A 25,559-nucleotide genomic window follows, 5' to 3' on the forward strand; every position below is an offset into this window, starting at 1 on the left:
ATGAAGCTGGAATTCAACCCTTAGAACAGACTACAACAACTGCTCTCCACCCTTTTGATAGTACATTACTCTATTGCAAAGTACTTTATACCAAATTTAACAGACCCAACTACGCAATCATTGGTGGATGAACAGGCAGGTCAGAAAACTATCTTGGCTACACCAGAGATCGATACCGGTCCATTTACTTGTTAGGTGAGCTCTCAACCATCTGAGCTATCGGGCCATGATGATGATGATGAGAAAATATCTCAAATGTCTTCCCTGGGATTAAAATAGGTAAAAAAATATAATTCACTTTATTCATCCCATAGAGGGGAAATTTGTCTCCAGGGTCTATTTCAAGTTCAATGGAAGACTGGAATAACCCAGGCATCAGTCGCAGTGCCGCAAATTGAGCTAGGGTGAGGTGACTTGCTCAAGGTCACACAGTGCAGTGGCAGATAAGACTCTTTTGGGTATGAAGCAAAGACTGTACCGTACCATTGGACCACGCTACCACTATCTTGTTTCAGTCAAAAGCTGAAGGCCATTCTCTTGCTGTTTAGGTTGATATAGACTGATTTCATTGAGGTTCAGATTTACATTGTTTCATGTGACAAGCATGTGACTATTCATACCATTTTGTAGCCTCTTTGTTAAGTTGGTAGTGGTAAGCATTTGTGGGTCTTTTTGCAACTCATATCTATCTTGATGTCAGGCTACCCTTGTTTCATTGGACCTCTCTTCAAAAAACAAGATGACAAGTGCATTACAAATTCATTTTTATACCCCTCCCCCCATACCCCTGCCTCTTTCATTTTATAGACAACACAACCCACTTCTTCATCCTACTGATTCGCAATGGTTGCCAGGTCACCTGTACCCAAATGTTGTCGACTCATGACCCAATGATGAGAGGTAGTTTGGACTTTCCCAATCTCATCAAGATTAATGGAATCAGTGGTGACTTCAAGTTGGCTGTGGATATTTATGGCATGGTATGAATGCATCTCTCTGTCTTTCTCTGACTGTCTATCTCTCTCTCTCTCTCTCTCTCTCTCTCATTCTCTGTCTCTAATCCTCCTCATACTATCTGTCTCTCACTCCCATCCCTCCCTCTCTCTCTCTCTCTCTCTCTCTCTCTCTCTCTCTCTCTCTTTCTCTCTCACTCTCTCTCTCTCTCTCTCTCTTTCTCTCTCTCTCTCTCTCTTTCTCTCTCTCTCCCTCCCCCTCCATCCATCTTATTTTATGAATTTCCTTGCTACAGACTTCAGACTGTAAATGACTTTCAAATGTGGATTGAGATACTAAATATTAGTCTAGGTGAAGGTAGATTTGATTTTCAACCTTTGTTCACTCACTGATGTATACATATATGAACTTGTACAGTCGGAATCAATGAGAATATCTGAAGACACACTCTTTTGGAAGTCAATCACGGATGCTGTCTTTTGAAAAATCTCTTTTCTCTTTTTTAATAAGTAAATAAGCATACTTATTTGTTTGAAGTTAGAACAAAGAACCAAAGCAAACAACCAAAACTGATTTGAAATTATATGTTTTAACAGCTATTTGGTCAAAATTACCCATAGATGAGATCAATTACATGGATATGAAGTACTGAAATTGAGTATTAAGTGACATGAGCTCTGAAATTGTCTGCAAGTTGAGTTTTGCAATGCTACTCAGTATTATTTTATTCTTTCTGTAATCTCTAAAAAATGATTGATGCATATATGCAGTCAGAATCTAATGAAAGGTTTTTCAATGGCTACATTTTCATACTTTCAGTTATTCCAACTAATCATAATGCCATTATTCTTTTAATAACTAAAAATCAGCATCATGATTGGCTTTATAAGAATGACTGTGCGTATAATATCTATGTTCCATTCATTTGCAAATAGTTTATTTTAAAATTGATGTTCAGAGTGTGTCGAGAGAGACGACATTGAAAGACAAGAAGAAAAAGACGCCAAGAAAAGGAAAGGGATATCCTACTGCTTGTGAGTTTATCCAATTTTTTTTTTTGTCTTTTGTCAATTTTATTTAAGGGTGGAAAATTGCAATATGGCATCTCACTATTCATCATCATCATTGGCTATTTCGGTGTATATTTGAAAGCTAGTGGAACTTAAGTCTGGCGGGCGGTTGGATGGGAGCATCACCCTTGAATCATATACCTATGATGTTCGCATGGGTGTACGATCCGATAGTGATGTCGTTTCTTCTTCTCTTTCCTAGCCTATCCTGCTTCTTTGGTTTGTGATTGTATTTTTGACAGGGGATATTTTTTTTTCTGTAAATCTTCTGCCTGTTTGTTCTTGGTTATTTATAATTTAGCTTATGATATCTTTAGGTTAAGATTTTGATTTACATTTGTACTATTTTTGTTAGATTGCTTGTTTTTTTGTTTCAGCGGTCTCTCATATAACCTCAATTGTGTTGGAAGAGACCTAAAGCAACAAACAAACAAAAAAAAACAAACTTAAGTCTGGGCTTAAACCATTCACCATCTATTGTTATCATCATCATCATCATCATCATCATCATTTATTTATTTTGGTGTAATGTTTGGGAGCTAGGAGAACTCAAGTCTGGTCTTAAACTGTGTAGCATTAAAAAATGCTTGCCACCCTTTGGTTGATCTAATCCAGCTTCCCAAATCACTTATAGGAATCCGAATAAAACTTGACTTATCATTGATCTGATACAGGAGCCTTCCTTGTGATGAGATCTTTCAGGACCCAAATGAGGAATAGTTTCTATTCTTGTTATAACCCATATATGTTTCAATTGCTTTATTTTGATTGACTTTATTACTTATTTAAGTTAATGTATTGTTTTTTATTTTTTTGTGTGACTTTTTTCTGTAGTGGAGAGCCCAGGTGGTCCTACAGCTGTCAGGACAACCAGTTTTAGTCATGTAGCCTGTGTGGACCTGACCATGAGGTGCTTGGACAAAACCTCTTTCCACCTGGACAGGGTTAGTATCTTTTGAGATGAAACAGTTTTTGTTTCATTGATTGGTCTTTTTTTCTCTCATTGTTTTGAATTGCCTTTTCCAGAGGCTGGACAGTTAAATCATAATTATTAATTTTGAAATATATATGTACACTATAAATTCTTCGGAGGGAAATTATTCTCCAGTGATAAGAACAGATCAAAATTGAGTTTTGAGCTTTTATATAGCGCAATATCCACCAAACGTGCTCAAATATTTTTAAATGTAAAATAAAAGGTTAGTCAGCTTTTAAAGGCCAAAATGATTACGATGTTTTTTCTTTTCTTGCCTGGTAAAAATTCTGATTTTTAAAGAGTTTGATCATATTTTACTTTTATTATGGATTGGCAGTGTTACCTGGTCTGAGTCTAAATTATACTCTATACAAAATTGTACAATTATTTTCAATGTGATTTAAAAAAAAATCTGTTAATTTCTTGCATAAAATTTTATTATTTTCCTTCCCCAGCTTCCGCAGCTCTCTCCATTGTATGGTCAGATTTTCATGCGATTTAAATGTCGAATGGAGGCCCATGTGGAAGAAAAAGGATTTTTGGTAAGATTTTGATTTTGCATTTTTATATTCTTATGTTAAAGTAGAGCTACAAGTTGTAAAAATTGTGAAAAGCCTTTTCACAAAAGCTATGGTATCTTATCATCATCATCATTAAAACTACTACTCTCACAACCACTAACACCACATCATCATCACTACCAGCGGTAGCACAATTACCACAATTACATCATCACTACCACAGCTACCAAAACATCATCATCAACTCTTATTCCTATACATTTTGGTTGAGGATACTTTCATGAAACAGGTTTTCACAGCACATTGCTGATGTACATAATTCGACGACTCTTCCTTTCTCCCTATTACAGACCATGTTTGATGATGTGAGTGGGTTTGGTGCATTGCAAAGACGTTGGTGCGTTCTGTCCAGCAACAAGTTGTGTGTGTGGAAGTATCCAGACGATGAGACCAGAAAGGTACGATAAGATAATCACTCTTGTTTTTTCAATCACTTGATGCTAAAGAGTCTTGAACAAAAATAATACAACAGCCTCAAAACAAAACAACATAATTAACAAGGAAAATTTCATAATAAAGACTGGTTTTGAGCGCAAAACATTCTATATTTGCATAGTTTTAAAACTATCTGTTATGGGTTTTTTTTTGTTCAATACTTTCAAAGCACTTGGGGACATTGAGCGTGGAATTAATTAAAAAAAAATTTTTTTTCTACAAATCATAATTTCTCCCATTACTATATTATACCTGGTTATAACTGCACACATAATTGTTTTTCTCCAAGAAAAAGAACTTGCAATTTATCTTACAACTGCTGATAGGATGTTAGAGTTCGGTTTGAGCCAATCAAACCTCAATTCTAAATGATTAATGCCTAATGACAATAATTTTAAATAAATAGAAGAAATAGGCAATGAATCGTTTGGATTTTGTAGGGAGAAAAAAGAAATGTGTTGGATGCCTGTGGCAAGTCTGGTTTTGCCACAAAAGTCAGTCTGATAGATATTGATTTGTCACACTAGTATCAGGTTACAAGAAAAACTAGTATATATAGTAATACAAAGTGAAAATTACACTCTGATATGCAACATTTAATATCAATTTTAGTTATCTCTTTTGTTTCTCCCAGGGGTAAAGTTAGATTTTCATTTTTTGTTTATTGATGTGATGTTTTTTTCTGATAGCAGCACTAAATACATTTTCTCCAGGATCCAATGACCATCATTGACCTCAATAGGTGTATCACAGAGAAAGTAGGCCTTGTCCCCAGGGATATTTGTGCTCGTCCCAATACCTTTGAGCTTGTGACTGTCAGGCAGCAGTTGAAAGGAGAGCATGACACCCTAATCTCCAAAACACGCAGCACAGTCACTACTGTGAGGTATGTAAACCCAAACATGAGCTAAACTGATTAAGAGTAGATGAGAGAGCTGTCTTAATTTTTCAGTATTAATCGTTTTAAAAAAATGAAATTTCTTTTTTAAGACAACTTCTAACAAAACTTTAAAACCTTGACATACTAACACAGCAACGTCCAGCGGTGTCGCATTATGTTATTATAAAATTTAAAAGAGGATCATGATACCTGGAGACAGCTGACTGGCAACGTGCTCAAGAGTACAAGCTACAATAGATTTTGATTTATCAGGCTATAACTACAGAACTAATCATACTAAGCTGCTTGAAGTTGTTTTATTGTAAAAAGTAATGAACAAAAATGAATTTAACAGCTTCAAAAAAGAACAAAATACCAAACAAGGAAAATTTTGGGCTCAAAACCCTTCTTCAGTCAATAAGGAAAACAATAAAAACATTAATACATCACTTAAAATCCAGACAGACAGAAGAGAAATATATGGCATGGGTGTCTTCAAGTAAAAGGATCTTAGACATTTCAAGATCCTTTTACATGCGCTTGCGGAAAGCCATGCCCCATATTTCTCTTCTGTATGTGGTATTTTGTTCTTTTTCAAGCTGTTATTTTTTTTTTGTTCATTACTAACTACAGAATGAATGGCAGTTACTGTTAGACGCCTCTCATTTAACAAAACCCAAAGTTCAGACCTGCCTCTTATACAGATTTTTTAACAGCTATAATTGGCTGGATTCTTATTTTTTTCTCTCTTCAGATTTAGATTTTTTCACCACAATTTTCGAGGGAAATAATTGAAAATGTAACTATTTTTACAAGAAATGAATATGTGATCAATGTGAATGGCGTTACATCAATTTTAAAGGGTTAGAATTATATATTTTGTGTTGATTGGATTTTGCACAGATGTTTTGTATGCTCCTTGTTGCATAGCTGCTACATGTATTTTTGAAGTAAATTGGAATGGTAAGACGTGGGTGTGAGATTAGAGTAAAATGTAATGTAGATACCTGTAAAGGTTTGAATGAGCAGTCAGTATTATATCTTTTTTTCAATCACAGACACCAGATGACAGCTGATACCAAAGAAGAGCGTATCATGTGGTGTAACAAAATCAACAGAACTCTGGCCAACCTTAGAACATGGAATCCAGATGCTCTCCGACCGACAAAACAACCCTCTTCTTCCCCCTCCAACTATCGTTAGACATAATATATGGAATTGTATTTTCTGACGTCCTGTTTTGTACAGTTTTCAAATCTGGATCCCCTGTCTTTCAGTTGAAATTTATATTAACGACAAAGTAAGGTTTCTGATATGAATTGGAATAAATACTGGATAGCCTAAAGCTGTGAAATAAACAAATTGTATAGAGAAAGGACATCGACAATGAAAATATTTGTCACAGCCTCTTATACAATTTTCTTGTTTGCCACTTGTTATCAGGGCCAACATCTATTGCTTTAAAAGTTTCTACGCCAGTTTGATAATGATCATTATTTTACTCTTAGGTAAGAACTTTACACCATATAAGGTTACAAGAATTTCTTAATCTTTTCAAGATAAAACAAAAGTTGAATGTGCATGAAGTTGAGCTCTCTCACCTAGAAACACACACACAAATTAACACGTTGATTCCCATGATGACAAATTCTGTCACTTCAAAGCGAAAAATTTATGATGCCCTCAGATTGATGTTGTTACCTACAAGAATATTCTATACATATCCTTTTTGTGTGCTTATAGTCGTTCACAATTTAAATAGAGTAAATGTTATTCAATATTTTGATACTTTACATGTTTTTCTTCCAAATATTAGTCTATATTCACACTGACTTAATTTTGATGTGATTTTAAAACTATCTACATTTTTCCTCGTAAATCATGTACCTGAAAGATGTGTGTATAGTTATGAATTTAATATCATTACGTGCATCCATCATGGATGGGATCCATGTGCCTTATGTCTGGATGTTGACAATAAATTGCTCTTGGTAATCTTCTTCTGTTCTCTAGTCCTCTTTGCTTTAGTTTTTTTTTTAGATTTTTAAATTTTAAATTGCTTACAAGGGCATATAACAACCTTAACATCTTTGTTTTATTGGCCTTGAAATAAACTTACATTGTTGCAAAAACAAAACACCACAAGCAAAATAATTAACCTTTTCTATTTTCAAGAATTTCGATGTTTCCTTATGTTCTGCTGCGTAACACTAGTCCAGATCAGTGTGAAGTATTTTGTATGCAGATTTCATTGTGATGGATTTGAAAAAACAAGACGAAACAGAGTTGCAAACTGCAATGATGAGTTGTATTTTGATCATGTATTCGGATTATCAATTACTTATATGATTTATTAACTGTAAAGCACTTTGAGCTCATTTAGTAGATACTGGGGTTCGTTAAAGCTCATGTTTTTAAAAATTGATATTGTAACATTAAAAACAAAAATGGAGCTGTAAACAAACTGCTTTCGTTGCCAGAACACTGTCTTTGTGTTTTGTGGCAAAGCTTGTGGTCATTTTGATAGGAATTTATCTATTTTTTGTCTCAAATTCCTATTTTCTGACTTTCTGATTCCAATTTTGGAATGTAAACGGTTGGCAGATCTGTGTAAAACCCTTAAAAACAATCTATCTCCCAAGTGTCTGGTCTTTTGCAATTTGAAATGCAGTAGGTAGACAATTTAATTTCTGAATGTCTCATCAAAATTGTTCTTGATGTAATCTCTGTTGTTTACTGTATATAGGCAAAACACCCTGCTTCTTCTTCCTACAACTATTTAATTTGAGTTTATCGCTTTAAATTCTTTAAAATTGTACAAATATGACCCTATTTAAGTTTTCCCTCGGATGTTATATTTCAGCTGTCTGAGACTTAAACTGTAAAGGTGTATAATAATAGAATTTAATAAAATATTCCAAAAAGAACAAAATGCATAAAATTGAATCCTGAATGAAATCATATCCATTTTCTATTTTGGTTAGTCATAAGCAGACCGCTGCTCCATTCTGTGTTTGACACATTTTATCACTGTTTTACATTGTTTTGTTGTTGAGTTGTTTGAGCCCTGAACATTCTTTGTTATGTATTTTGCTCTCTCATATATTTTGTTCAATACTTTTGTCTGTCAGGCTCATAAATGTTACCCATAATTATTCACTTAAACTTACCAATTATAGATTTATTTTGGGACCAAATTGGGTGGAGATCCTGACCTCCCATAGTGGGCAGGGAGGTACATGCTGTATCATCTATCCCCCCATAGCCGTTTTCCAATTATTTCCTGTTATTGTCTTGGAGTGAGATTACTTAGTTTTGTCCTGATCCTTGCCGGAGTTCCTTGGCTGGGAGGGAAACAGTCGAATGTATAGTTATAGTTTTGGGAGATAATATTTTTTTTCCTTGTAAATCATCTCTCTGTTATGCATTGTATTGTGTTTAGTTTACACATTATATTACATGATTGGTAAACATTTGAGCGTATTCCTCTTAGTTGGGACCTGTGCTTGTGTCTGGATGAGACTTTTAGGTGATCTCAAACTAAGTACTTTGACGGTGTGCTCTTGGAATCTGCATCTGTTTCCTATTTGAACCAATTCCCCTTTGTCTTACCTTTTCTTTTGTGCTTTAATTGTAATTCTAGAACTTTTTACTATCCCATTTTCTTTGTTTTTACTGGCGCTGATATGACCTTAATGTGTTGCAAGCGCTGTAAAACCCTTAAAAACAAAAAAAAAAAAAAACAATTGGGACCAAATTCAGATTTTTTTTTCTTTCTTGAATGGATTTAAGAGGAAATGTGGTTAAAATATTTTTGTTTTTAACTCATAACAGGATCAGTTTCAAATGCGGCTACAGTAAAGGATTTTTACTCTTTACATACATGTATGAATATTTAGGCTGACAGAGTTCTTCTCTTGACATTTGGAATTATTTTTTATTTTCTGTTGTGGCAGGTGTGTTAATTATGATGAAGCCCGTAATCAAATTATCTGATTTTGATATTTATTTTGACAAATATTTCTATTGAGGTATATTTTTTGATTTGTAAGTTGTATATATTTTTGTATTGTTACAAATAAATATTTATTGAATACACATTAAAAAGAGCTGTATTTTTGTTTATTCTTTTGATTTGTATGAATCCAAGCTTTAGTGCAGTGAGGGGTGGAATTCCCCTTTGGTCCTAGGTCACTTTTCCACTTGATTTGTCTTACTTTTCTCTAAGGCTTTATTTTTCTCTATGTGCATCTTACAAGGTTGCCTATTTTCTGTATATTTACAGAATTCAGTATATTATCAACTCTCAGTACATTATCCAATCGCCTGCTAAATGGAAAAATGTAAGAACATTGTCTTTTAACTGGAGTTCCGCGCTCAGAAAGGGGTCAGTCGATGTGTTTGTGTAAAAGTTCAGTAAACTTTTGCCTCCTGAATTTGCAACCCTGATCTTAAGTCTTTATCTATAATATTTTGAATGCTTCCTCATATCTTGCATTGTCTACTGTTATCCCTTTTTTATGGCACTTTAATGACCCATGTGTGTTACAAGTGCCTTTTACACCTCTAAAAACAAAACAAACGTCTCTTGTGTTACTGGCCATGAAGTTATCTGAAAGTGTCGCATGTATCATAAAAAGAAACAAAACACACTGTCTATCTAATTTTCTACCTTTTTGTCCAGGGTATGACATGGACTTTTTGTCAAAAGAAGGTTGTTAACCCAGAAAATAAGTAAACTCTTCTGAATAGTCAATTTAATACATTTATTCTGCTTTAAGAAACCATAGGTTATCATAAATATTTTCCATCATTGTATAAAAAATTTAAAGAAAAGATGGAAAATTGATGTAGAGATTGACATTTCACTTTTCCGGAGATCGAGAACCATCTTCTGTAGAGTCTGTGAAGCTGAGCCATGATTTTTCTGGGCTTGCAAGGCGACAAAAGACACAAACCGTCACATCTCTGAAGTTTTCCATCTGGGCCATGGAGAATGGTTTGGCACATTTGGAACACTGTTGAATTATTCAATTATAAAATGAATTACAGTCATTGAAAAATAATAAGAATTATTAAAGGAATAATGCAAAACTTTCACTTTCTGGTTTTATGCCAGTTTGCTCTTTAAATTTACTTTTGCCCCTTGTAGTAGGTACTTGTAGATGAATCCCTCTTGTCTCACTTTATTCTCGTGTGATTGTAAATGACGACCTATAATCTTTAAAACTTTCCCATAATTTTCTTTGTTATCAGTGGTGAAATAACTCAAATGGGTGGCACATGTCATACAATCCAACCCTAAAACATTCAAACATGAAAAGCAAGGAATATAATAATTCTCATATCATTTCTCAGCAAATTGAAGATTTAAAAAAAAAGTAAAATTCAATATATCTTCCTCCCCCCCCCCCCCCCCCCCCCCCCAAAACACACTCACACACACATGCTCACAAAGCTGAGGTCTATTGGCAAAATTACTACCGAATCACTCTGATTCTGACTGAATATCTATGATAAGAACAAGGCTAGAAATTTGAAAAGGTTTGAATTAAATTTCAGATTTCTACCATACACCAGCGCCTGTCCCCTAATGTCACAAGGAACAAGGCATAATATGAGATTAACATCTCAGCTTTGTGGCTTATATTTTTTCATGAGTTAATAAATGGTTTTTGAACTTAGGACATTCTTAGAAATCATTGAACTCTTGGAAGCATTGGTTACATATGAAAATCCTCTAGGTATTTATTTATCTTTTGTGAATTTTGTTGTTGTTGTTTTTTTTTTGTGTGTGAAGAAAATGATCAAAATTAGGGACCCAATAGATCAATCAGTGGAGCCCTTTACTCAATTGCAAACGGAACTGGTTCAAATCTATAGTTTTTAAAATTTTCTTGCTCCTTTGTCCACCAAACTGTGATTGGGTAGCTGGGCATGATAGATTTGATAGAAAGCACTCTCCAACGGCCAGTGTCATAATCATATCCAAGACTAGCAAGCAATTGCTTTTGTTCATTTAACGTAGCAATGACTATGAAAAATGTTTTTTACTCTTTTTGAGGAAATTTTTTGTCTAAAATCAAAGCCCTATCTCCACTGAGTAAAAATGTTTTTGAATTTTGAAAATCCATTCATAAATAAACAAGTTATGCAGTTTCAAAGGTGTCATTTATTTGGATGACCCGCAAAGAGGAAAAAAACGCCAAAATATGGACGCTTTTTCGGCATTTTTTTTCGACCTTTGGTTGTATCTTGCGTAATAAGTGGATTAAAAGATTGAAACTTGAAGAGCAAATTAGGATGGTGTTTTGTAAAATACGGGAAAAGTACTCGTCATATTCATATGAAATTTTACAACCAAAAAGAAGAAATGTTCATGTATTACCTTGTCAGCGACAGAACCTCCACGCCCGGTAGTTTTAGAAATATTTTACTCCAAAGAGTAAAAATCTATTTTTAACGGTCTTCTGGTAATCGCACGAGTTTTGTCGCTTGACATAATCTAAAATGACCTTTTTTCTAACTGTGTGCCAACTTTCAGTCATATTCATCGATAAACAGCGTCGTAATTAATTTTTTTAAATAGCATATACGAAACGGCTTCGTCCAATATTTTGACGGGAATTCGGGCACTTCGTGAGTGAAAAAGAGGCCCAAAGATTTGTGCGGGATAGTCATTGCTAATTTAACGTTACAGAAACTGGCATAAATGGCTTCTTAAATGATTGACATTGAATGGCACCATACATTCAACGAGACCAGTTAAAATGAGAATTGTCAAGCTACTCGTAATTGTATCTAATAAGGTATTTACCTTAATCACTTTGAGTCCCACAGATCTTTTGTTCTCCAAGACGATTGGTATTTTGTCAGATTCCTGAATATTCCAGAGGCGAACTGTTTTATCCTGAAGATGGCAAAGAGAAAGGATTGTATGGAAGAATAATACCGATTCTTTCTTGCTGTTTTTTCAATTTGGTTTATTTTCTTGATACTTAAGTAGTCCTTTGAAGCCATGCTACCTATGAAGCCATAGTATTTCATCCCACTTTAGTAAGGGTTTAATGGATAGTAACAATTAGTAGTATTTGCTATCTTCTTGGTATCTTAATGAATTCATAAATATCTTTTCTCCATCTAGAATGCTACAGCCTTCTTCTGACCACACTAAACTTCCAACTAAAAATCAAATCAATTTATTTATTTCATGGTGGGAGATCGTTTTCAACACTTGGTCCTCAAAATGGAACAATCTTCCCAGGGCTATTCGCGAAGCATCAAGTGTCGATGTTTTTAAATCAAAGCTTAAACATTACTTTTTTACAAAAACATATGTTTTAATCTCTGTCAATGTTTCACATTTATTAGATATAAATGGGTTTTTTTGTTTTTGTTTTTTCTTTCTTCTTTTGAGGAATAAGCGTATCTGTCTGTTTGTGTGTGTGTGTGTATGTGTGTGTGTGTTAGTGACATTTAAGATTGTCATTTTTGTAACTGAAGCACATTCTGCATGACCTAGTCATGATTATGCGCTATATAAGTGCTATATTGAAAGGATGCTGGTCTATTGTGTCAAAGTGCTGACTGACATTAAATAGAAAGAAGGGTCAGAAAACAGCTTGACTGAACATAGAATTAATGCATCCCTTTATTTGCAAGTTGAGTGCTCTGCCAATTTCAGTTTGGAGCTTTTAAATAATTTGTACCAACAAAACAAAAAAAGACTGTATCGGGGACAAAATACTCCTCAGCAATACTAAATAAAAGAAGAATACAATATATTCGTGAGTTTATCCTCCTCTTTATATGTTTAATAAGAAAGTATATTTTTTTTCAAAACATTTTAGGATGTTGAAACGGTAATGTTTCCATTAGCAATAGGGCTGTATGTGATAGAGCCATTAAAACTTAGGTCACACGACTGATTCAAAGAAAGAGACTGACTGCTATACTGCCGTTTTATTAAAGAACACAGTATGTGCTATTTGGTTAACATTGCATATACTGTGTTTTTAAAAACAACAGCAGAATACCATCAGCTGACCATATTTTAAAGATGAGAATGTCTGAGGGATAAGCTGAATCCTGGGGTTTTGAAATTTGAAAACACTAGCATAAGGGTGAACATAGAAAAGCCTCAAAAGGTCAGTGATAAGTTCATGCAAGCAATCAATGATAACTGCATTTTTCAGGCCAACAATGCAAACATCAACACAACCATTCCTTTGATTATTGTCTTACTGACTTACAACTATTGCCATTGCACTATATATTTGTATCCCCATCAACACTCCCACCCCTCAGCTAAAAATTAAAATGATATTTGAAAAATCAATTAATTAATCATTAGAACTCAAACAAAATAAAAAACAACCCGAATAAATAAATAAAGTAAAGAAGTAAAAAACAAACAAAACCCCTAAAAAAACAACAAAGAAAAAGTCGATTATGAACAACTGTTTAAACAATAAAGTATACCTTGGAGCAGGACAAAATCCAGTTTTGGTCCTCTGAGAAACAAATATCATTTATCCAGTCAAAATGCCCCTGTAAAACAATAGAAAGAGCATCATTTAAATGTATTGAAATGAAGCCAGTGATAGAAAAATGAAATGAAAATCATAAAATTATGAAACAATGACATGAGCGAAGTAGCACAAAAGGCTTTATTATTGAAAGTGTGGCTAAATTTGATTAAGTTTATAATATCTTATGTCATTTATCTATTCAATTCATAATTTCATCTATTATATACCTGTTTTAATCGTCAACAGTGAAAGCTGTATAAATCCAGAAACTAATAAAAATATCCCAGACTGATTTTTGTGTCACTTTTATCATGAAAAAAAAGAAAGAAAGACAAATTTTACTCGCCATTCTTAATTTGAATGGATTAGCTTATGGAGAAGAAGGTCAACTATGAAGATATCACAGTCAAAACATATCTGACGCAGTTGTAAACAGACTCAACCCCCCCCCCCCCCAATTTCATCAAACTGAATGCCTTTCAAAATGTTTTATTTATTATTCCAATAAGCAATATAGAACCAACCATCCATTTGATACAATCCAAGTCACCTTTTAGGCATCCCTTTTGTACTTATAATATCCATAATTGGCTACAGTGAGGTACTCAATCACACACCTGTGTGGTACGGTGATGCGCATAAAGTGCTTTACTTGAGGACAAAATGCCAGGACTACAGTTTTTTTAATCACTGTAACTCACCTAGTCATTGACCATCCTCGACTTGACCTTTTTACAAGATGATACCCCATACTATTAACCACTGACACTAAATGATTGAGATACCAAAAGGTCAGATGAACTAATGTCTGAAAAACACTTGTTTCTAAAAGTATGATTCTAGATTATTGAAAGTATTGTTTAACTCTTAGAGTACAACAACCGTACACCAGCTTGCCAAATGAAATCTGGCTGCAAAAAGATTGGATTCATTTCGAAAGTCTGTGAGAACCAACACCGAGACCGAAAATCAAATGTGGTTTATCAAGGTGAAAAATATATGTGACCCACTGAGTCAATCTGTTATTATGTCGAAATGAACAAGATGAAGAAAATTAAGGTTAAATGGTGTCAAAATGATCAGAAAAATGAACTACAAGGGTTCATCAAGATTAAGAAACAAAACTCACACTCTTCAATGAATTCATACATTTTAACTGGAGTCTCATAAATAATAAATTAGCTTATTGTTATAGAAGGGATGAAGTCGACGTCAACCAACTCTTTGTTCTTATTTGTCAGTGATAAGTTCTCAGTAAATTACATCAGTCACAAAATAAATGTTAAAGTTAAAGGTTGCACACAGTTTTGTGTGTTGGTATGTTATTTTTTTGGTTGGCGAATGTCGTATTTTACCTAAACGCATAGCATCAATGGAATTTTAAGCTACACGTTCACCTGACTAAAACAGTTTTGAGACAATATACCATGTGGCCTATGTAATGGATGAGTTAAAACTATAAATCCTTTAGTCATACAGATAGCACGAGACATTTTGGAGTTTAACATAACACGGTACCTGTGACTTGATTAGGAATAATAATCAACAACGATCATTTGTTTCCATTTAACAAATTGAACTCTATATAATAATTAAACAATTAAGGTCACCTGTAACTTGAGCTTTTGCACATTGTTCTCCACATCCCAGACTACAATACTCATATCGTAAGATCCTGTCACCAGCAGCAAACCTGAAAGGCAACAAGATCAGTATAAATATTTAAAACTCAATGTGCATACATATCCAGGTTAATCTTTGATAATATTTGAGATGCTCAGAAAGTCAGAATGAAACGCATTTCTTTGACGATGAAAACAACAACAACAACGATAACAGTGTTGATGATGATGATGATGATGATGATGATGATGATGATGATGATGATATATGATGATGATAATAAATAATAATAATAATAATAATAATAATAATAATAATAATAATAATAATAAATAATAATAATATAATAATATAATAAAAATGATGATGATGATGATGATGAGGATAATAATAATGAAAATGATAATAAAAATGATAATAATAATAATAATGATAATAATAATAATAAATAATAATAATATAATAATAATGATAATGATGATGATGATGATGATGATGATGATGATGATGATGATGATGATGATTATTGTTTTGTTTGTTTGTTGCTTTAGGTCTCTTCCAACACAATTTAGGTTATATGAGAGACCGCTGAAACAAAAAAAAAACAAGCAATCTAACAAAAATAGTACAAATGTAAATCAAAATCATAACCTAAAGATATCATAAGCTAAATTATAAATAACCAAGAACAAACAGGCAGAAGATTTACAGAAAAAAAATATCCCCTGTCAAAAATACAATCACAAACCAAAGAAGCAGGATAGGCTAGTAAAGAGAAGAAGAAACGACATCACTATCGGATCGTACACCCATGCGAACATCATAGGTATATGATTCAAGGGTGATGCTCCCATCCAACCACCCGGATGATGATTATAATAATAATAACAACAACCACCTCGGACAGGACTGATTTGAATCTACTTTTTAAACCAAGCTACCCAGACACCGTTGGCCTAAGAAAAAACTATAAAAATTCCTCGGATTCAAATAAGCTACATTTGCAGTCTGTGACTGTGATTCAAATTAAGTTACAAAGCTCTCAAACAATTCATGAGAACATAAACGTCATGAGCAATCACAAATTCAATGGATCAGATATAAAAACTCAAAATTATTTTTTAAAAATCCTCTCTTAAACACCAACACAGCGTTTTAAAAAATGGATTCCTTGTACGTTTTAGATTGGGAATTAAAAAAAAAAGTTTGATTTATTCTTCTTCTGCTGACTCAACTACCTCAATATTGCGATTGATGGGCAACTTAAAACAAAAACAAACAAAAAAATATTTAAAACCCCAACAAAAACAACCAAACAAACACCCCCCCCCCCCCACAAAAAAAAAAAAAAAAACAACAATAAAAAACAAGAAACAGAACAAAAAAAACAACAAACAAAAACAACCATTACTTATTAAAAACATGGGGAGTAAAGTTTCTCCAAGTTTTGCTGGTACAATTTGTTAAGAGATTCCCTGAGTATGATCGTCTGAATGCACTTCACTACTCTTGTGGTCATCCAACCAATCATATTACTGATTTAAAAAAAATATATTGATTGATTTGGCAAAATAAAAACAATGATAAAAGCGCATAATAGAATATACATGCGGTCTAATTAGGGATTTAGTTTGTGAATTAAACAACCAAGAAATAAACATACCATCACTGCTGAAATCACAACAACTTATTGAACCATCATGATTTCCTTTCAAGCTGGACGGGCCTTTTGATCTGGGGACAAGAGGAAAAAAAAAGAAAGAAAAATCCATCATGTATTAATGTATTATTGAAATAGGTTCGATAATCTAGTCTGGAAATTTGATTGGACACTGAACTATGAAAAAAAAGTATCTGTTCATTTTCCTATCAATCTGAATTTTGTGGGATCAGGCAAAATAAAAGAACTTAGATTACTCTGAATTTAGTATATTAAAATGATAATTGTTGATGCATCTTAGGAACGTTATAAATTACACGATGCGTTTTGTTGACTACAAAGAAGCCCAAAAACGTCCATTTAAAAAAATTATATTGAAGCTTTTTCATAAATATATTGTACTTCTCTGAGATTAAAATAGCAACAATTTCACCATTGGTACCTGTACATTCCTGTTGCAACATCCCAGATCTGGACTGATTTGTCCCATGACGCTGTAGCAAACTTTCTCTCATCATGGGTAATACTGCAGCTGGACACAATGTTCTTATGGCCCCTGAAACGCAATGATTAAATCAAACTGGATAAAATAAATAATAGATAGATACAAGCAAAGATGTAACTAACTAAATAAAAAAAACAACAAATAAATGATTATAGGACTTTATTGTCCAAAAAATGGAAATTCAATTTACTTCACAATGAAGTCATTATAAAATACAATGGTAGTATAGAGAGCACATACATAAACACCCCTCCCCCCCACCACACACACACATACACACATGGCCATGTATAACCCATCAACGAGCAGAGAAGAAAACATGAATAAATACTAACTTAACAAATAATGATGAAGATGATATTGATAATAATGGCTACTATGGGGACGAAATTTTGCCTAGCATCTTCTTATTCTAGAAGGATTAGAAATATAATCCCTCGAGCAAAGAATTATGTTAACAAGATACTTGTTGTTGGAAATGGCTTTTTCAAAGGAAAAAGAACCCTCTTCCCCACATACAAATGCATTGCTAAAGTGGTGCTTTAACCTAACTTGCATAGCTGCAATAGGTTTCTTTATCCATTCGGTCATCTCATCGAGTAAACTTACTCCAATGTGATGGTATTTGTGTTTGTCATGAGATCAAAGAATTTGGATGTCCTGTCCATAGATGTCGTAATGACCTTATCATCGTTAGGAGAAAATAATACACTGGTTATCGTGCTCTTGTGATAATCTGTAATCAGAGATAATCAAAGTAAATTATGAGGGAAAAAGTTTGCATGATAAAATGTTATCTTAGCACTACAGTTACACGTGGTTGAAATCCCCAGAGGAACAGGAAGAAGGGGCGCCCTAACAAAAAAGCCAAGAACATGACTGGATAATTTGCAAGTTTGAAGAGTTTAGAAGGGGCTGGACATTTCTAAATAGAGATCAACAGTAAAAGTTTACACCCCTCATTGAACTTAAAGGAATAAGTATGTAAGTAAGTAAGTGAAAAGTGATAATAAATATAACAGCTTTAAAAAAGTGCAAAATACCAAACATGGAATGTTTCAGACTCAAAATCCTTCTTCAGCCAACAACGAAAAACAATGAAAACATAAATACATTACTAAAAAAATAAATTATGTTTTCATCTTTTGGTTGTTGGCTGAAGAAGGGTTTTGAGTCTGAAACGTTCTGTACTTGGTATTTTGTTCTTCTTCGTAGCTGTTATATTTATTTTTTGTTTATTACTATTCATTGTCCACAGCTTCTAGCAGCTTAGTATCACTTTAAATTGAAGTAAGTAAATAAGTAAGTAATAGCCTTCAACAGTCATGACGTCACTCCCCTCGTAATGACGCATGGTAACTTAGTAACTGGCTGTAAACTATCGGAACAATGGCGGACGCCCTTATGAAATATTTCTCAGACGAGCATTAAAGTGTATCCAGAGGAGAAAAATAGTATAAATATGATCTTGTTTTGACAAACATACATTCTGATCACATAACATATGAAAAGTTCTAGCCAGCATGAAAAATAAAAAGTACCGACTTTCTTTGTTTAGAACCACGCTGCTTGCCGTTGCTAGGCGATGTGACATCATACTATTGAATCCAATTATGATCACCCCCTCGAATCAGGATTATGTCCGGTTGACCTATTGCCGAAAAGTGACCTTTAAGTTAAAATTATCAAATAAAGCATATACACCTGACCCAACTTGACTGTACACGCCCTTTTTAGCATCTAAACCTCCCTGACATAAAACCGTTTAAAGGTGATAGGCCACAAATAAGTAAGTAAATAAGCAAGTAAGTAAGCAGGTAAGTATGTAGGTATGTAAGTAAGTATAAAAATAAGTAAGAGAACTCATTGAAATTATAATAATAGTCATAAATTATTATCATTCTTTCACATTGATAATGAAAACAATAGTACAGTAAGTTAGAGTTTCAGTAAGATAAAACATGGATAAACATTGATGTTTCAGATTTCCTCTGAAATAAAGAAAGAGGAACAATTATTCTTTTTTGGGACCTAAACCTGGCTACATAGTGTTCCGTGTTCCTTAGTGTTACTTAATGCATAATAGCCTGTTACCTAGGCTGAACAGGCTATTAATCTAATGCTCTGCACTTTCCATCAGATCTAATATCATGAAACTCAGCTACTCAATCACTGGCAGAGAGTCAAAAAAAAAATAAATAAAATAAAAATAAATGACATAAATCGATCAAAATAGGTTTGGTTGCATGTGAGATGGGCGCCTTGTACAGAGAGCAAACAGACTCCCTACTGATTTTAAGTGAACAAATTGGCTTAGTTGTGAGAATTTAACATCGGCTGACTTCTCTATCTAGGGCTTATGAAGTATAGTTTTTAATATAATAAACACAATAAAAATACCTGTAAGGTCGTGAAGAAGCTCTCCACTTTCAATTTCATAGATTCTCAAAGCCTTTCCAAAGTCTGAGCCAACAGCAATAAGTTTCCCATCATGTGAAATTTGACAACAAGTTAAGAAGTCTTCATGTTCTTTCTGGAGCTGAAATTCAAATGAAAAATAAGCTCATAATAGTGAACAAAAAGTTCCAATAACTAATATTAGTTAAAATAAATATCAAAACTAATTTTAGTTCAAATTGATTTTGAGTTAAACAGCAAAGCTGAATGCGGCGTATTTTATGCAAAACCTGATGTTGCACTAGTTGTGAAATATAAGGATGTATGTTAACTACTTATATTTGAACATTGATATTGCAGCTTTCACTCTATTTTATGGGTTAGAAGCTAAAGAACTTGATAAATGTCACTTATAAAGTGGAAGGATCTGTGATCAATGTCATTATTTTACTCTATTTGATTAAAGAAAAGATGTGTTTTGATCACATTCTCATTGTCTGGTATAATACAGCTAGAAAAGCAAATTAATTCAGCATGCAAAAAGGTAAATTATGATTGATATCACATAGTATGGCTGATATCACACAATACGCTTCAACAGTCGTAACGTCACTTCCCTCGTAATGACGCCTGGTAACTAAGTAACTGGCTCTAAACTATCGGAACAATGGCAGACACCCTTATGAAATATTTCTCAGACGAGCATAAAAGCGTATCCAGAGGAAAAAAAACCATTATAAATCTGATCATGTTTTGACTTTTACACATTCTGATCACAAGACATATGAAAAGTTCTAGTCAGCATGAAGAATAAAAAGTACAGATTTTCTTTGTTTAGAACCATGATGGCCACCGTTGGTGGGCCACGTGACATCAGACTATTGAATCCAATTGTTTCTTGTAATTTATGCCAGCAAGGGAAGTAGGCAGTTCCACTACAGCCCGTTGACCAAATTGTAGGCGCTAAATATTACACGCCTTTGTGTATGGTCTGCAACAGGCAGTCAGAACTGACAAGCATTTGCTTGAGCTGCATATTAATATCCAGTTGAGACATGATGATTTTTGGGGATAGTTTTTATCTTGTATTTTTCTCTCTGATTTGTCTGGCATTGGTTCACCAGATCTTTAAATAACATCCGAATTATTTGATCAAAGAAATGACAATGGAAGTAAATAAATCATTTATCATAAAATAAACACTGGAACACTCACGATACATTGTCCTGTTTCCCCATCTGTCAATTTCAATTTTTTGTCCCATCCACAGGAGGCGAACCTTTGAAAATTAAAAAGAGATGAATACAATTTCATTTTGTTGGTCAAATCATGGCTTTAAAAAACAGAATAGCAATCATGGACATCTAAATAAAAATCTTAGGCAATGAACAGTAAGGGGCTTGGAATAACGCGGTGATAAAATAAATAGATTTATATAAAAAAAAGAATTCCATCTGTGCTCAATGTGTTGGCAACAAGCGAGTTTAGGTGGTTTATTGGGGATAGGGCTTATATTCGTTTTCTACATCTCTTGAAAGCTGTTTCCATTGGATAAAGTGATAGGTATTTGTTTGTGAAAGTATGGGTGTTAGCTAATCAGAGTATTGTTTGATCAGTATGAACATGATATAAATTCAACAACTCATTTAATCAAAAACTTTATATTTTAAAACACCACACATCCCTGCTCCTACTCCTTACCAGCCTATTCACTAAACAATGACGAGATAGCTGTGTTTGATTGAAATTTACCCAGATAGCGGCAGCAGTATTTTCTTTTTAAAAAAGAAAATTTGAGATAAAGCATGGCTTGATCAGCCTCATGACTTTTGGCTGTTCTGTTAGTGGTATAGAATAAAATATATCATCTGTGGATTTAGTACAAAAAATCAACAACCAAAGTTTCTTCTTAAAGAATTTTACGGTTACTGAGGAAATTAAAAGTGAATGTTGATTTACAAAAGAAGAAAAAAGAAACAAAACACACAAACACATACACACACACACAAGCACAAACACACACACACACACACACATACACACATACACACACACACACAAACAAAACGAAAAAAAAAAAAAGAAAGAAAATAATAAACTATAATAATATGCAATTTTGTATTGAATACAACTAAATATGAAACATACTGGGAGCCATCTGGTTTTGAGTGTGCCTGAGCAATATTAACTTCATGTAGATTTTCATATACTTCCAGGCATTTTCCTGATCTGAATCCCCAGAGTCGTACACTTCCATCAGTAGATGCACTGATTGCTCTCTTGGTATCTTGGATGAGTTGACAACTGTTGACGCTGTCTTCGTGTCCCTTGAAAACCCTTATCCTAACCTGATACATGTAAAGTGGAACAAATTATAATATAACATATCATGTGAACTAATAAGTTGTAATCATAAGGATTTAAAGGATTCTGGCCGATTGGCATAGAAAATGCTCTTATTCTTGTGATATTGTATAGCACTATGGGTTAGTGAGAAAAGATAGATCCTCACTTGTCTAAGGCAGCTGCAATTTGACAAATTTCAAATCAAGTCCACCCATTGTAGCTGAGGAACCTCTGATTTTTTACATAGGGATGCAAAAGAATTCACATGCGTACTAGATAACTTAAGGTCCTGTAATCATGATGAGCCAGATGGCAGTGGGTCAACTACTATATACTGTTTAAAATGAGTCATTCACAGAAATCAACTCATTTATTTTTTCCTCTTGTAAGTGATATTGTATTGCTGCACCATTATAAATAAAAGACGTTAGAATAATGCAAATAGGGTTCTACTGGCTTGACATCATCTTCCTAAAAACACACCGTCTGGTTATGGAATGTTCACATAATGTATGACACAATGAAAATTATCCAAAAAGGTACAGCCTGCACATACTCTGAGTTATCTCGCTGAATTCTAACGAATGCAACTCAATCCAGAGAATCGATTTTGTATTGAGGATGGTGAGGATAGCATTGAACAATTCCTTAAACTCTCAGTGTATATGAGCAAAATATTTATTGATGTTTATTCAGTTGTTAGAAAGCCCAATTTTCGCACAATCATACATTAATTTACAGTGGAAAAAACAAAAACAAATGAAAAGCAAACAACAAAAATAAACACAAACACACACAAAAAAAAAGAAGAAAAAGAAAAACATAAAACAAAAATTAATTTTTAAAGACCCAAAAGAAAAACAGACAAAAAAATAACAACCCCACCCCCAAACAATAAAAACAAAGAAAACACACACACACACACACACACCGACACACAAAAAAAAAAAAACAACAAAAAACAAAACAACAACAACAATACAACAAAAATCATCTAAAACAAAAACTAAATGACCTTATAATTATAGTTCAAATCTAAGTGATAGAAGTGTTAGACCAAAGCTGCTAGAGGTAGAAGCTCTTAGCTGTAAAAGGTAACAGACTAAAATGAATATAATATAACAGCTTCAAAAAAGAACACGGAACATTCTGACTAAAAACCCCCTTGCAATCAATAATAAAAACAATAAAAAATTAAAAACTTAAAAAATATAAAAGCTTTAATTGTTTTTGTTATTGGCCGAAGAAGGGGTTTGAGCCCGAATCGAGTTTGGCATTTTGTTATTTTACGAAACTGTTTTGTTCATTTTCGTTCATTACTTATATTTGTAGTAACTACCGTGATTGCCAGAACTCGGTATTCTGGCTGTAGGACTCCATGGCTAGGATGGGTCCAGATGGCCGGTGAATCACGGAATTACTGAGTTAAAAATATATATTAAATAGATAAAGTTATAGTTAGTATAAAATATGGCTTACCCTGAATCTAGTTAGTCGTAATGGTAGATAGGTATGGTCGCAACAGATATGGTATGGTAGATAGTTTAGTGTAGAGCTTGAAGTGTGCAGTAGGTAGTCTGTAGGTAAGTGTAGTGTGTATCTGGGTAAGTGTGAAGTGTGAAGTGTCTGTCGTAGGTAAGTCTGAAGAAGTGTGTCGGTAAGTGTGTCTAAATCGAGAGGTCCACTTGGCTTTATATGAGCCGGGTCAGCTCGGGACGAGGCAGAGCGGAAGTAGGAATGACCATTGCCAAGGTCACTAGCCGTACGATTGTTTACGGCTAGAGATCCCTACATATTTTAATTTTTTTTCTCTCACAACTAGACTCTAGTATAGATTGGGTTATGTACGTATCAAAAGAAGTTATTGAAAAGGAATTTGAAGATAAATTTTCCCTTTGTGATAAACAAACACTGGTCTACTTTGAAATGATTTAAAATTTAAGTTTAAGGCAAACTTCTATTATTCCTTATGGTATTTTGTTAGCCAGATGTTTTATGTTGATCTAGAGAAATGGCAGCCAAATGTTTTTTAATGTAAAAAAAAAAAAAAAAAAAAAAAGAAAGAAAGAAAAAATTGCAATGAGTCTCAAAGAAAATGATGGGGAATGATATGTACATCGGAACGTTGTACACATATTTGCAGGTCGAAAAAACCCAAATTGTTATGGACTCATTGTTGTAATGAAAATACTATCAATCCAATGCAAAATATTGTCCATTCGATAGTTAAAGTTAAATTTAACCCATAATTGCGTTCAGTTATTAGGCCTGCTAATATGCACACATCGGTATATTGTCATCGCAATAGAAATTAATAATATTGCGATAAACAATTATACGAGGTAAAGCATGGAATTTGAAATAAATAAATTATATTTTCTAATATTATATTAAGTATTTAATGAACAACTTTCCCTTTACGGTGGATGATCCTATATTTCGGAAGATCCCAAGTTTCATAATTTAGACACCTGTCAATCATAGTGAAAATATTACTCAGGATAAGCAGTTCACCACCACTCCCTTCTTGATTTTATATTTTTGATAAGGAGACAAAATTCTCTGTCTCGGAAAGAAGTAAAACAAAATCTACAAAAAATCCAATATGGCAACCAAGTTGGTAATCAAAATATCGGTAAAATAACTGCTCAGTCGGGACCACTTTTATTTTTTTTTTACGAAAGTACTTGATATTCCGCAAATATTACTCTTTCATGAATGGTAAAACTATTTTAAAACCTAATCTAAATTCGTTAACTTACTGTTGCTAAATCTTCGCTATCCCATTGTTCAGGTTCATTTCCAAATGAAGTTGCCGATTCACTTTCTAATTTTCCGAGAGTCATTATCGAATAGAGATAAAACCACCCGCACACACTAAAACTTAAGAAATCAACCAAGAGCCTATGTTATGGAATATATTTCTAGTTGAATCGCAAGAGGATCAGGCAAGACGGGGATTCCCACTTTTGTTTGATCCGATCTTAAGTTATAATTATAACGATAAGGTGGTTCATCCCTGTTTCCTGTTTATTTCGCCATTCACCATTTTGTCAATTAAAATAAATATAGTTTATTCAAGCTATGCGCCCCCCTCTCTTTTCTCTCTTTTTTTTTGCACAACAGTTGAAAGAAATTTCCCTCTTTTCATTTGTGATTCGAGTTTCAACATTGAACAATCTCTTGTTTACATCGACAACGGATGTTGTCCTAAATAAGCGTACATCCTCTAAGATGTGGTCGTAAAAGCAGATAAAAGACAAAAAGGCGCAACAAAGTTACCCCCTTGATGTGTCTTGAAAGTAAAATTGAACATGATTAATATAAAACTATATGAAAGTCAGTAAACTTTAATCATTTCTTCAATCTATTAAGGGTTGACTTTTTTCACGGTATTTACGACATCATTCCCTGCAAGTAAAATCAGGGTTGCCAGTTTGGCATTTTAAATGCCAGATTCCAAAAATCTGGCATTTTTGAAAACCGTTTGGCATTAGAAAAATCATTTGGCATTTGGCATTTTCATTTGGCATTTTCTTTTCTTGTATATTATACTTCAAATGACACCTTTTCTTAATTATTTCTAAACGCGTAAAAACAA

The 25,559-nt window shown here is 33.5% G+C and overlaps 2 protein-coding genes across 3 annotated transcripts in view; one reads left to right on the forward strand and one right to left on the reverse strand.

The window, feature by feature from the left end:
- Positions 1 to 9,003, forward strand: part of LOC144976883 (uncharacterized) — a 31,016-nt gene extending 22,013 nt beyond the window's left edge. For both annotated transcript variants that reach the window (XM_078921438.1, XM_078921437.1), the window contains 7 exons: positions 808 to 980; positions 1,913 to 1,988; positions 2,859 to 2,968; positions 3,456 to 3,542; positions 3,872 to 3,979; positions 4,730 to 4,902; positions 5,955 to 9,003. In XM_078921438.1, the coding sequence (XP_078777564.1) occupies positions 808 to 980; positions 1,913 to 1,988; positions 2,859 to 2,968; positions 3,456 to 3,542; positions 3,872 to 3,979; positions 4,730 to 4,902; positions 5,955 to 6,099 (872 nt within the window). In that variant the 3' untranslated portion in view covers positions 6,100 to 9,003. The remainder of the gene's footprint in view (positions 1 to 807; positions 981 to 1,912; positions 1,989 to 2,858; positions 2,969 to 3,455; positions 3,543 to 3,871; positions 3,980 to 4,729; positions 4,903 to 5,954) is intronic.
- Positions 9,004 to 9,645: 642 nt separating this feature from the next.
- On the reverse strand, positions 9,646 to 25,169 carry LOC144976884 (WD repeat-containing protein 88-like). Its single transcript, XM_078921439.1, has 11 exons — positions 24,721 to 25,169; positions 21,761 to 21,960; positions 20,828 to 20,891; positions 19,616 to 19,754; positions 17,825 to 17,951; positions 17,153 to 17,266; positions 16,714 to 16,784; positions 15,038 to 15,120; positions 13,378 to 13,446; positions 11,714 to 11,806; positions 9,646 to 9,914 (listed from the first exon to the last, which is right to left on the reverse strand). Exons 1-11 carry the CDS (start codon positions 24,802 to 24,804, stop codon positions 9,762 to 9,764), a joined length of 1,197 nt encoding a protein of 398 aa, XP_078777565.1. The 5' UTR covers positions 24,805 to 25,169; the 3' UTR covers positions 9,646 to 9,761.
- Positions 25,170 to 25,559: the final 390 nt, after the last annotated feature.

This window comes from Berghia stephanieae, chromosome 7 (assembly GCF_034508935.2).
Source record: "Berghia stephanieae isolate SIO BIC M18660-M18661 chromosome 7, UCSD_Bste_1.3, whole genome shotgun sequence".
NCBI classification, from domain to species: Eukaryota; Metazoa; Mollusca; class Gastropoda; order Nudibranchia; family Aeolidiidae; genus Berghia; species Berghia stephanieae.

What these genes read in the sequence shown, in the direction of transcription:
- LOC144976884 (XM_078921439.1), bottom strand. Translation starts at nt 24,804, where the DNA reads ATGACTCTCGGAAAATTAGAAAGTGAATCGGCAACTTCATTTGGAAAT. An exon ending in TTGTGATTTCAGCAGTGATG is followed by an intron (nt 15,121 to 16,713) that starts GTATGTTTATTT and finishes GTTGCCTTTCAG; the next exon opens with GTTTGCTGCTGGTGACAGGA. An exon ending in TGGGACTCAAAGTGATTAAG is followed by an intron (nt 9,915 to 11,713) that starts GTAAATACCTTA and finishes ATAATTCAACAG; the next exon opens with TGTTCCAAATGTGCCAAACC.